Here is a 12,691-nt window from a genome sequence, read left to right on the forward strand (position 1 = left end):
CCCCGGGGCCCGGCAGACAGGGGACATGCAGCCACTAGGCCCTGGGAGCCTGTTGGCTGGGAGGCTGCTGGAGGCAGTGAAGCACCTTCCCAGAGGAGGTGACAAAGCTGGGGGTGGGGCACAAGAGGCCCCACCATCTCTGTCCCTTTCAGAGGCCCCTGGTGTGGTCAGATTTCTGGAGATGAGGCAGGATCTGAGACTCTTAGGAGGTGCCGCCAGAGAGCGGTGCCCCCTGCAGGCAGACCTGGGGAGTCAAGTGGCTGGGAAGAAAAGCAGGCCAAGGATCTCCACTCACGGGGGATCCAAAGATGCGGTGGCAGGTGTGAGTCCCACTTTGGGGTGGGCCAGAGCCCTGGGACCACGGACAGCACTGGTCTCTTCCCAAGGGGATAGGAAATCGCCGAGGTCCTGCCAAGGAACAGGATGTAGGATCCACCACAGCCTCCAGGCCCTCACCCCAGACTTGGCGCCCGTCCCACAGCTCCCTTCACTGCCCCACGCCTGTCATTCATCCAGATTCAAAGAGGGCAGGGAGAGGGCCCTCCCACCCCCAACCCAGGGCTCCTGTAGGAGAGGTGGAGCCCTGCCCACCCACCCTCCTAGCCGGCAGCCCCGAAGGCAAAGAGCCCAGAGGAGCCGCAAGGCCTGCAGGGACCACCCGCCCGCGCCACCACTCCAGCTCCCTCACGAGGGACGGCGCTCCTCGGAGCTGCCCGCAGTGCAGCGCAGCCAGACACTTGAAGCCGGGACCGTGTGGAGAGCTCGGCCCCCCCAGGCTGCCCGCTACTCAAAGCTCTCAGCGGGGGGGGGGTTCCAACAGACTCAGCAATTATTTAAAAACAGTAACAAAGTTCTTTGCAAAAGTTTCAAATTTTCTAAAACAAAGTTTTAAGACATAGTTCTTTCTTCATTTTGCTCCAAAGAACACACAAACTCAGGCCATGGTGGAAGTGGGGTTCAGCGGTAATGTCTGCAGTGTTCTCCACTGTGGGAGGGTGGGAGGGAGGGCCGTGGAAACGTGGGGGCGTGTTTGGGGCCACAATGCTGAAAGTGCTCCTGGCACATAACGGCTGGGAGCCGGGACAGCTGCCCACAAGAGCGGGACAGTCCCACGCAACGAAGACCGGTTCTGCTCAAAGGCCAACAGGGCCCCTTAAGAAACAGAATCAAAAACGAGAAACCCTACCCAGGGTCTGACATGTGCTTCACAACAGGGACATTTAAGGACAAGCTCAGAGATCTCACTCCCTGTAAGGTTTCCCCACTGTCACTGAATCATGAGAAAACCACCCAAGAAGCTTAGAAATACTCATATTTAATACTGACACCAGGGGCTCCTGGTGTGGAGCAGGCCCTGGAGGGTAAGCCCCGAGGGCGGGCCTGTGCCAGACTAGGCCCCGGGCACACGCAGGCACTCAGTGACCACGGTCTGAAGGGAGGACCCTCCCCACACCACTTCCGCCTTGCTAAAGGGCCCCTCTTCCCCACCAAGGCAGGGGCCACCCACTCCCTGGCACACAGCAGGCCCGCAATGCTGTTAGATAAGTAAACACGTGGGGGACTGGGTCTCCCAGCTGCTAAGTGATGGGGTGGACAGAACGGCGGCCGAGGCCCACCGGGTCCTAGCGCCCTCTGGATTCAGTGACAAGGAGCTGACGTTTCGGCTGCATGTGGCCAGAGCCCCCTGGCCCCAGCCTGCCTTGTGACCATGCCGTCTGCCCACAGCACCCACACGGCAGCAGGCCAAGCCTTCTCAGCCCCAGGACACAGCGGCAGCCAGGCTGTCTCAGCTGGCTCTGCAGAGCCACCACCTGAGCTCTCGGGCTGCGGGGGTCTGCCCGAGGCAGAGCAGGCGCCCCCTCAGGCTCCACGCAGCTGTCATGGTTACAGCTTCTCCCCAGGCATCTAAATATGTTCCAAGTGGGGAGACACGGACATGCAAAGGAATACTCATTTTCAGTGCTTTTTATGTGGCAGTCAAAGCACTTCGCAAACAGTCCCTCCCCATCACTGGGAGGAGGGGGCCCAATAGGAAGGCCAGGCTGGGCTCAGCCCCCTGGACCCCCTTCAGTCACCCCCCTCCCAGAACCTACTGGTTCTGGTCCAGGTTCTCGTCAGCCTCCAGCACCTCAATGTGACTGTAGGACTTCCAGGCCTGCAGGTTACAGCTCTTCAGGATGGTTCCCAGCTGCCTCCCAGGTCCCACTTCAAAAGTTCTGGGGAACTCGGTGCCTCTCTTCCTCTGATAAATGGTGTGCATGGTCTGCTCCCACTTCACCGGGGAGACCACCTGCTGGACCAGCAACTTCTGGATGTGTTTTGGATGCATGTATCTGTTCCCGTCGACGTTTGAGTGGACAGAAACCAGAGGCTTCTTGACATCAATCGCTTTTAAAACCTGCGCCAGGGGCTCCACGGCCGGCTGCATGAGGCGGGTGTGGAACCCACCGCTAACTGGCAGCATCTTGGTGCGTCTGAAGTGATACTTAGAGGAGTTTTTCTGGAGAAACTGCAAAGCCTGGAAGAAAAACAAGGGAGGTGAAAGCCAGTCAAATCTTAGGGGAAGAACACAAAGAGAGGCGGTCCCCACTGGCTGACATCACTGCAGGCAAGCACACAGTGTATGTTTATCTCTACACACGCACACCCATATTTCATCCTGCACAGTCGCCAGGTCAGTGTCCCAGAAGCCCTCCTCCAGGGACCTGACAGTTCACACACCCGACACGGTGCCTGGAAGAGATCTGAGGCTTAATGTGGGTTCTGTCCCAGCATCTTCATTCACCAGCCCAGGTCCTCAGGCAACCTCTTTGAACTTTTTCTCCCACCATAAAAATCTGCACAATTTCATCTACTTCATAAGATTGCTGAGAAGTGAACAGACAGGCAGTGTGAAAGCATCTGATAAAAAAAAAGCACTCTAGTGTAGTTTTCAATTAGAATTCTGCCACCCTTTATAATTTTTTAAGCCTGTTTTCTGGTTCACCTATAACCTTCAAGATGAAAATTATGCAGATTCTAAGCCTCACTTCACAATGTGAGATCTTTCCCATCAGAAACCCTTCATCTGGGGTTTCTCTAGAGAAAACAAGAGCTCTTTCCCTGAAGCCAGAAGCCTTCCCCTAAAGGGAACGTCAGCTCCAGAAGGACCTCTGGGACCAACAGGTCCAAACTCAGAACCACTTGCAAACAAGGTTATTTCCAAGTATCTTTAAAACAGTATATATTGCTAAGAGACGCTGTGCCCTCGGAACACAGCCCAAGGACTGTCACCTTCACAGCCCTCCACCGCGATCTGCCAAAGGCCTTCCTACGCACTAAACCGTCTGCCGCATCCCTCCGACCCGATGCCATCCACGGCCTGCTCGGAAGCTGGGCCAGCTGCTCCTGAGGACTTAACAGTCAGGGTAGCTGCATGACCTTGGGCAACTTCACTTGACCTGTCTGTGCCTCAGTTTCCTCACCTGTAAAATGGGGATAACAGTAATAGTTATCTCACAGAGCTCTGGTAAGAACCATGCTTGACATACAAGTGCTATACGAGGGTGAGCAATTGATATTATCTGGTTACCAAGCCCATCCGTGTCCACTGGGGAAAAAATACAACAGGGTAGTTATTTGTGTCCCGAGGGTAGGAGGGTTTAATACTCCTGGCTGGCTGGCACTCGTTCATCCCTCTTTGGGGCCCCTCCTTGCAGGGGGTGTACCCTGTTGTCCAGGTGTGGCCAGCGCAGTCCGTGGCTCACGACAGGTCACTCGTCAGCATCCCATACCAGGGCCACTCAGCCGCCTGAGCGCTGGGGCGAAGGTGTAGTGGAGCAGAGCCCAGCACTGCGAGTCTGGACCACGCCTGAGGTCTGGGCTGTCTGTCACTGCAGCAGACCTGGTGTTTCACATGCAGTACCATGCTCCATCCACGCCCATCACACTGAGGGACACGCCCAGGCGCATCTCTGAACAGAGGCCTGTTGGACTCCACAGCCCAAACCCTTCCCACCACGCCTGGATCCTCCTGATCAGCGGCACCTATGGAGATAGCTCTGCAGTGGCACTCCTGCGTCTGCGTCCTTCCAGCGGTCTCTTAAGTGCTTTCCAGGGACAGTCTCTAGACTCATCCAACTCAAGTCCCAGGTCAGGGCCATAGGAGTCAAGGCTATAGCCTCAGGGCCGAGCAGGCTCCTCTGGGGCTGGCTCTCAGCCCAGGCGCGGGTCTAGCAGAAGCCAAGTTTTTCCACAACCACTGTTGGAGGGGGCTCTCCTGCTCAGGGGACCCTGCCCACGCCTGAGCTCTTTGCTGTGGCACTTCCAAGAGCACCAAAAGGCCATCCCTGGGAACCCCAGGAGCTGTCACCTGGACCAGATTCCCACCTGTCTGGGAGCCTGTGCGGGAGACTCCTGCCCTGACTGGGGGGCCCTCCTGGCCCAGTTCTGGGCTTCTTACCAAGGCTATGAGTAGGAATGAGCACCCAGCTCCACAGTTAACGGGGGCCACTGGAGCCCATCCTCCCAAGTGAGAACTGCACCAAGAGGGACTCACTGGCTCTCACTGACTCAGAGGAGATACCGAGGGACGTCTGTACACTGGTCAGGCCTTAACAGGGAGATGAACTCAGCACTCGAGTGGAGGAAACACAGATTCCAGAGAGAGACGGACATGAGCTCTCATCCTGCCTCCAACATCACTAAGCACTTGCTTTTCTCTGTCTCAGTGTCCTCGTGTAGACCTCCCTCCCACGGAGCACAGGACTGGCTGTAAGGACTGGAACAGACAAGACGTGTAAGCATCAGTCCTGTCTGCACTCAACACTCCCCACTGGGCACCTGGGACAGAACTGCCCTTTCGTCAGGTGCTCCTCTCTGCCTAGGCTGCCCCTGCTCTCGGCAAACTCATCCTCCAGGGACCACCTCTGTAGGTCCTCCGGTCCTCAGCCTGACCCTTGCTGTGCTCTGAAGCCTGGAGTCATCTGTTCCTAGCCAGCCTTCCTTGGATGGCAGGAGCCCTGGTTATCCATCTGTGGGCCCTCAGTCCCTGTCACGTAGGAGCTGCTTGAGAAATGATGTCTGGGGCAGCAGTGAGTGGAAGGATGGACAGAAGGAAAAGGTGCAAAAACAGACACACAGGAAAAGCAGAGCAGGGGAGAGTAAGCCAGGAGGCAACAGCTCCTCTGAGGAAGCAACTGGATCAGAGGATCTGAGAAGCCCAGAACATATTACAGGAAGGCCCTGGAGACCACCTGGTCCACTCTCCCCACCTCCCGCCTCCCTCTGCAGTGCTCATTCCAGCACACCTCCCCACGCCCTCAGTTACTTCCCAAAGACCACGGCTGGGCAGAGCCCTCGTTATACTCTGTAGGTTCATAGGTGTGGAATGATTCCAACCTTCTGTACTGAACTGGGGTCTAGGACGGCTGCTCCCGTCAACACCAACCTGCAGATGTCCTGAGATCACCTTGCAGTCAGGAAAGAGGTAGCTGGACACCTCGCACACAGGGTCCTCTATGCCCAAAGTCCTACAGTGCTCCTGGGCTTCCGCACAGGCGATGGTGAACCTGGACTGAGGCTGGCCGAGGACAGACAACATCCCACTGGGGACAGCTTCTGAGGCTTCCTGCATGGACTCAGCTCGGACTTTCACCGCATACAAACCTACCCAGAGAGAAGTGCATTTGGAAAAATCAAAGCATGTAATGGAGGGAAGCCCAGACCTGAAAAACAAAGCACAAATTCCAGTTGCTGGAGACACTGATACTAGTATCTAGCACCAGTCCACAAGGCCACAAGTCTACATATCTGTGTCTACAATAAAACAGATGGTACTGCCATCATCAAAGGGCAAGGTGCTGTCCTTGTCACAGTACAAATTAACCCACAGAGCTTCCTGCCTTAAAGCTGGCTTGAGGGGTGGAGGGTGTAGCCTAGTGGTAGAGTGCATGCCTAGCATACGTGAGGTCCTCGGTTCAATCCCCAGTACCTCCATTAAGTAAATAAACCTAATAAACTCCCTCCAACAACAAAATTTGTAAAAAATTAAAAAAAAAAAGCTGGCTTGAGATGGGATGGTGGTTCTTAACCAGGGTTTATTTCACCCCCAGGGTGGTGTCTGGATTCTCCTGATTGTCTAACTGGCGGTGGGGGTGTTACTGGCATCTGGTGGGCAGAGGCCAGGGATGCTGCCCAACACCTTACGATTAACACGCCCCGCCCCCGCAGATAAAGAGCACCTGGTCCAAAATGTCAACAGTGCTGCTTCCGAGAAACCCTAGTGCAGAGTAAAGCGGAACAGATTTTGAGACACACTGCTCTGAGTCATGACCTCGTTCCAGATCAAATTTTTAGTTAGTAAAATGAGGATAATATTTAACCTGCGTGGATTGTAGTGAAAACTGGGAATTATTATTTAAGAGAAATCGTGCTGAACATGAAAAGCAATTACAAGCCATCAGACACTGGGAAAGATGTACCAACTACAAAGATAAGAATTTCAATAATATAGCTATCATAAATCAAGCATTAGGGCCCTCACTTAGAACTGGAGGACCTGCTGCTGCCAAGGCAGGGGAGCTAAAATGCAGGGCTTCTGGTTCAGTGTGGCTCAAGCGCAAGGTGAGAGGACAGGGCTGTGCCCAGGCCTGTAATTACTGGATATCCGTCATCCTGTCCCGGGTCTGCTCCCTGGAGGGGCGGGAGATGACGAAGGAGAGGTTAAGAGATCAGTCCAGGTTTGACGGGACAACAAGGCCTGAGGAACGAACCCTGAGCCCTTCCTCCCTAACACACCTCCACTCGCCCAGCACCGTGTATGTCTGCACTGGAGTGCTAGCCCCTCACGCAAGGACAACTGCGGAGCAGATTCAGTAAGAGCCTGTGTTGGGAGGTAGGCCAGAACACACAGGAATGTGGAGAGCCTCCCATGTGGCCATTAAATAACTATGCAAAAACATCAAGTGAAAAAAAACACAGAATGTCAATAATTCTGCAAATTATGTACACATAAAACTATATTCGTATAAAATTGTTTTATTAGAATGTGAAAATATGAAACCTTTCCCACTTCCTTAATAGTGCTATGCTTTTTAAAAAAAACATAAGGCAGTGAAATTCACATAAAATATAACCAATTTCAAGTGTATAATTCAGTGGTATCTGTTGTATTCATCACCTTGTACAACCACTAGCTCTAGTTTCAAAACTTTCCATCAGCCTATAAAATACGCCATGCCTACTAAGTAATCACTTCCCATTTCTCCTTCCCTCTAGCCCCAGGAATCTCTAATGTGTCATCCCCATGGATTTATGTATTCTGGACATTTCATGTAAAAGGGATCACACAATATGTGGTTTTTGTGTCTGGCTTCAGCACGTTTTTGATCTTCATCCACGCCGCAACATGAGTTATTTCCTTTCTTTCTATTGCTGAATAATATTCCATCAGAGGACAGGCCACAACTTGTCTAACCATCCATCTGATTATAGGCATTTGGACTGTTTCCATCTTTTGGCTCTTATGGATCATGCTGTTATAAGCACCTGTGTACAAGTTTTTCTGCGTGGCCACATGTTCTCATTTCTTAGGTGTAAACCTATGAGTAGCACTGTTGGGTCACGAGGTAACTGTGTGTAACTTTTTGAGGAACCGCCCAGCTGTTTTCCACAATGGCTGCACCACTTTATATTTCATAAATGTGCAAGGCTCCTGTTTTTCCACATCTTCACCAATGCTTATTATTTTCCTTCTTTGCTTTGCTTCTTTAATTAAAGCCTGTTTGGTGGATGTGAACTGGTACCTCACTGTGGTTTTGATTTACACTTCCCTCATGACTGGTGACGCTGCACATCTTCTCATGCGCTTACTGGCCCTTTATGTACCTTCTTTGGAGAAATGTCTATTCAAGTCCTTTGTCTGTATTTAACTATAAGCAAAAACGTTTACCTGTTTTAACTACATGCAAAAATCTTAAGTGAAGTTGATATGGCTCAAGATGAAACATTGATTTACTCTTTTTCATTTAGTGAGTATCTACTGAGCACCCACCACGTGACAGGTGCTGGAGGTATGTGTGGACTAAGCATGCACAGGAGCAGTGGGAGAGACAGAGGAGCAAGATTTGACAAGACTACAAAAAGAAACAGTTCCCTGATGGACCCCCAGGCTTAAAGGAGAATCAGGAAGTCTGGCCCTCAGGTTCCAATGTCATCTCACCCATGTGCTCCCTTCTCTTTCACGCCTGAGTAGGTCCAGAATTACCTGTGGCACCTTGTCCTCAGTGCGCCCAGCAAGACAACACCCCATGCACAAAACCAAACCTCTTCCTGTGTACCTTCACAAAATTCCATGGCTCCGGCAAACACTAGGGCTGCAAATTCTCCCACACTGAATCCAGCAGCAGCAACACAGTTCTCAATAACCTGCAGTGACAGACGCAGAACGTGAGGCCAAGTTCTCAAGGGATTTTAGCCCAGGGCTCTGCACTTCAGAGCTGATAGGGTATTCAGTGGTTCAGTGAGCTGGCCTGGTGCTCTAGCTACAAACAGACACACAGAAGTGGTCGTGACAATCACTGATTCAGCCCCTTTATTGGCAAGGCAAGTTAAAGGCTGGTGGACTCTATGGTAGGGCCGTGACTCTAACCCAGGACTGTAGATTCTCTCACTTCTGCCCTGGAGCTGCATCTCAGGCCAGTGGACACAGAAGGTGTCACAGAAATTAAGATCATGGCTTTCAGAGTCACTGGATTTGATTTTTAGCCTGAAAAAGTTCTCTAACCTCTCTAAGCCTCAGTTACCTCCTCTGTGAAATGGGGAAAGAGCAGGACCGACCTCACAGGGCTGCTGAGAGTATTTCATGGAGAGAATATCTCTAAAGTGCTCAGCACAAACTTGGCCCAGTAGAAGCACTAGATGAATGTTATTATCACAATTCAACAGGACCACTTAAACTAATCCTTTAATATCTCTGAGTCTTCTTTTCTTATCCACAAAATAACAGTACTTACCTCACAAAATTATTGTGAGGAAGAAACGGGGTAAAGTACTAACTTAACATGGACTGTTTTGATATTAAATATTAATAGCAATCATTTCACAACTTCAAGTGATATTTTTAGATATCATCTTCTCAATGATCCTTCCTTTAAGGATGAAGTTTAATCCTTCTAAAATCATTTAATAATTAATTAAATGAGTAAGGATCATTTAAATTCTCAACCCGGCCGTCCATTCCGTAACCCCTTTCCCTGCTCTATTTTCCTTTCTGTAACACTGATCTTTAATACACTACGTAATTTACACAGTATGTTCACACTCTATTATCTATCTCCCTGCCCTAACATGGCAGGGATCCTTGTTTTGTTCACGGCTGTATCCCCTGTTCCTACAACACTGCCTGGCCCAGACGGGAACTCAGTGAGGATCTGCCCTAGAAGTCAGACATAAAGCAACACTCCGGCCTGGCAGGTGGGAGCCTTGGTGGGGCAACGGCCTGGCTGTAAGAGATCGGACAGAACCCATCTTCCCTGACCTGCCACGGGCCTCAGGCCTCACCGTGGGCTGCAGGTGGTTCAGTTTCTCGACGGCGGCCAGTGAAGCCACGAAGACAGCGGGCTGGCAGTGCACCGTGCGGTCCAGGGCCTCCTGCGGCCCGTGCAAGCTCAGCTCCAGCAGGTCGTAGCCCAGCACGCGACTGGCGGCGGTGTAGAGCTCGCGGATGCGCGGGTAGCGGAGCAGACCGCGGCCCATGCCCACCACCTGGCTGCCCTGGCCCGGGAAGAGCAGCACGGAGCACTGGTTCGGCAACCGCCGCGCCGCCACCTGCTGGGACCCTTCCTCCGCCGTGGTCGCATCTCGCAGCAGCTCCGCCACGTCCACCGCGCCCGTCGGAGGCAGCGGGAAGTTCGAGGCGCCGCGGCGGAAGCTCGCGCCCCGGCCCCAGGCACACGCAGCCCGCGCAGCCCGCGCAGCCCGCGCGACCCGGACGCTCATGCTGAAGAACGGCCCCACGCGCGTTACCCGGGCGACGGAGGCCCGACTGCGGCCGCGCGGCGCGGCGCGGTCCCTGACGCACTTCCTGCCGGGTGGGCCGGGGCATCCTCAAGCGGGAAGAAAGGTTCCGCAATTACCGGTTCCGCCCCGGCTCCAGGACCCTTGGCTATGCGGTGGGGGCCGAGAGTGACCCAAGCGCTTATTTAAACCTCCGCAGGAAAGAATAAAACACGACATCGGACCACAGTGAGCCCTCAGAAATATTTACTGAGTAATCAACTCAACACAATGTAATATTCAACCTCGCATGGGAAAAGTGCGTGAAACGCTTCCACGTTCTTTCTTTAATTTGATTTTCCCAGCACTGTGCTCTCTTTAATGATTTCTATAAACCAGACACGGTGCCAGGCATATAATAAGTATCCGATAAATATTTTTTAAAACATTTTTTATTGAGTTATAGTTATTTTATAATGTTGTGTCAAATCCCAGTGTAAAGCACAATTTTTCAGTTATACATGAACATAAATTCATTGTCACATTTTTTTTCGCTGTGAGCTACCACAAGATCTTGTATATATTTTCCTGTGCTATACAGTTTAATCTTGTTTATATCAGATAAATATTTAATTCCTCACAGCAACGCTATGATGAATGCTATTATTACTCTCAATTTACATATGAGTAGACCAGGCCTCAAAGATTGAGTGACAGGTAGTTAGTGATAAAAGGAGGATTGCAAATTGGAGTTATTTGGCTTCCCAGTGGTGGAGCAAGGCTGGGTCAGAGTCTAATTCTGACTTCACCTGTAACTGACCCCAACCCCCCCACCCCGACTCACCCCCGCTGCTCCTGTTTCACTTCCTGCCGCCTCTTTAAGGAGCCCAGGACACCCCCCCCCACACACACCCCTTAGCATGAGAAAGATCTAGGTAGACTTACAGAAGCAAATCTACTTCAATGAGCTTGTCCTGAGAAACTAATCGGATGAGCAAAGACCTAGCTGTCAGGACATCCTTGGCAGCCTTGCTTTTGACATAAAAAAGGTGGAAATAAGGTGCATATACAACTAGAGGAAATTAGTTAGATGAATGATGGTAAATCTACACAACGCTGTGGCCATGAAATATATGGAGGCGATTTTCAGGTTAAGGCATGAACAGAGCACACACTGCCTCCAGAAGCCTGTACACCCACAAAATGAATCTTAAAGACATAAACCACAAGGACAGGGAGAACAGAAAAGGGGGCCCTAGCAGCAGAATCTCTTGAAGCTGGAAAGCGAGATGAGCAGTATTACCTGATTTAGCAGACTCCAGACGGCTGAATTCCTCCTGACAGTGGGGAAAGTGGAGAACCAACCTTTATTTATGTAACAGAATCCTCAAAACCTTAGTAACTGACAGCACTAGCTGTTTCTGCATCTAAGGGTTTAAAAAAGGCTAAAATAAAGAGGACTTTTTGAAGATGTCTTTGAAGAAGGGTTAGATCTTTAGATCTCTTTCCTCTCTCTAACCACTGGGTGACACCCCTTCCTCATTCTGGCAAGTTCTTAGTTCTGGAAAGTGCTGGGCAGACCAGGGGCATTGGTGGATGTGGGTACTCTGCCGGAACAGGTGGCTACTGAATGCTGAATGCAGAGACCTCCTCCTGTGCTCCCCGCACTGAGCTCCCAGAAGCTCAGAACAAGACCCCTATCCTCCAGTCAACAACTAGAGGGCCTTGAGGAATCTGATCAGTTTTGTCTTTAGAATTTTCTGAAATTATAAACATATTGACAGTTCAGGAAGTTACCAAACAAATCGCCACAAATACCATCCACAGTCTTATTTTCCTTCTCTCTTCTAATCATGAGCAGCCAGCCAAAGAGTCCCATGCATCTGAGAAAAGCCTCTTACATACAGAAAAAAATAAAATAACAACAATGCATAGAACTCAGAGACTATGATGAGAGAAGAAAATAATTGTTTTAAGTAAACTATCCTTGATAGTTGAGAGGTAAGAGAAGACATCGCTTTGGTGAAAAATGAACAGGAAGTTATAGGTTTTTTTTTTTAAAGAACATTCAGAAACAAAATAATAATCCCTTGGAAATAAAAAATAGGATAGAATTTTTAAAAATCAGTAGAAGGCCAGGGAAAGAAGGTCGAGGAAACTTCACAGAAGGTAAAAAAAAAGAAAAGAGCAAAACATGAGAAGAAGGAGAGAAAAGGAAGTTGGAAGCCCAGGATTCTGAGTAATGTGCATCCAGAAAGAGAAGTGAGAAAATGAGGGGAAGGAAATCATCCCTCCCAAAAATTCAATTTCTGAAAAATAAAGGATATGAGTTTCGCATACGAAAGGATCTGCTGAGCACTGATACAATGAATGAAATTAGACTCACATAGAGGAATATCAACATGGAATTCCAGAACTCTGGGGATAAAAATCTTAAAATCTTCCACGAAGAACAAAATAGATTGCATGCAAAGGCTCAGAACACAGAATGGCTTCAGCCTGCTCAGCAGCACCATGGTTGCTGGAAGATGGCCTGTCTTCATGTTGCGGAAGGACAGATCTCTAACTTTGAACTCTTACTCTGTCAAGCATCAATCAGCCACAGAATTAGAATGCAACAGTTGAGAAAAGCTACCTCCTCTTGAGAAAGACTGCATGCTGGAGGATGAGCCCATCACAAACACTAAGAAAGGCAGAGATTTGTCATCCAGGAAAT

At 50.5% G+C, this 12,691-nt stretch overlaps 1 protein-coding gene across 2 annotated transcripts; it reads right to left on the reverse strand.

Moving 5' to 3' along the window:
- Positions 1-1,947: 1,947 nt before the first annotated feature.
- Positions 1,948-10,036, reverse strand: MCAT (malonyl-CoA-acyl carrier protein transacylase). 2 transcript variants are annotated; one of them, XM_006207196.4, is made up of 4 exons: positions 9,541-10,030; positions 8,319-8,406; positions 5,429-5,646; positions 1,948-2,518 (listed from the first exon to the last, which is right to left on the reverse strand). In XM_006207196.4, exons 1-4 carry the CDS (start codon positions 9,976-9,978, stop codon positions 2,090-2,092), a joined length of 1,173 nt encoding a protein of 390 aa, XP_006207258.3. In that variant the 5' UTR covers positions 9,979-10,030; the 3' UTR covers positions 1,948-2,089. The 2 variants fall into 2 exon arrangements, with proteins under 2 accessions (XP_006207258.3, XP_072829739.1); XM_072973638.1 differs by lacking the exon at positions 1,948-2,518 and having other exon boundaries at positions 5,483-5,646; positions 8,246-8,406; positions 9,541-10,036.
- Between the last annotated feature and the right edge of the window lie 2,655 nt (positions 10,037-12,691).

The sequence above is a fragment of the Vicugna pacos genome, chromosome 12 (genome assembly GCF_048564905.1).
Source record: "Vicugna pacos chromosome 12, VicPac4, whole genome shotgun sequence".
Classification (NCBI taxonomy): Eukaryota; Metazoa; Chordata; class Mammalia; order Artiodactyla; family Camelidae; genus Vicugna; species Vicugna pacos.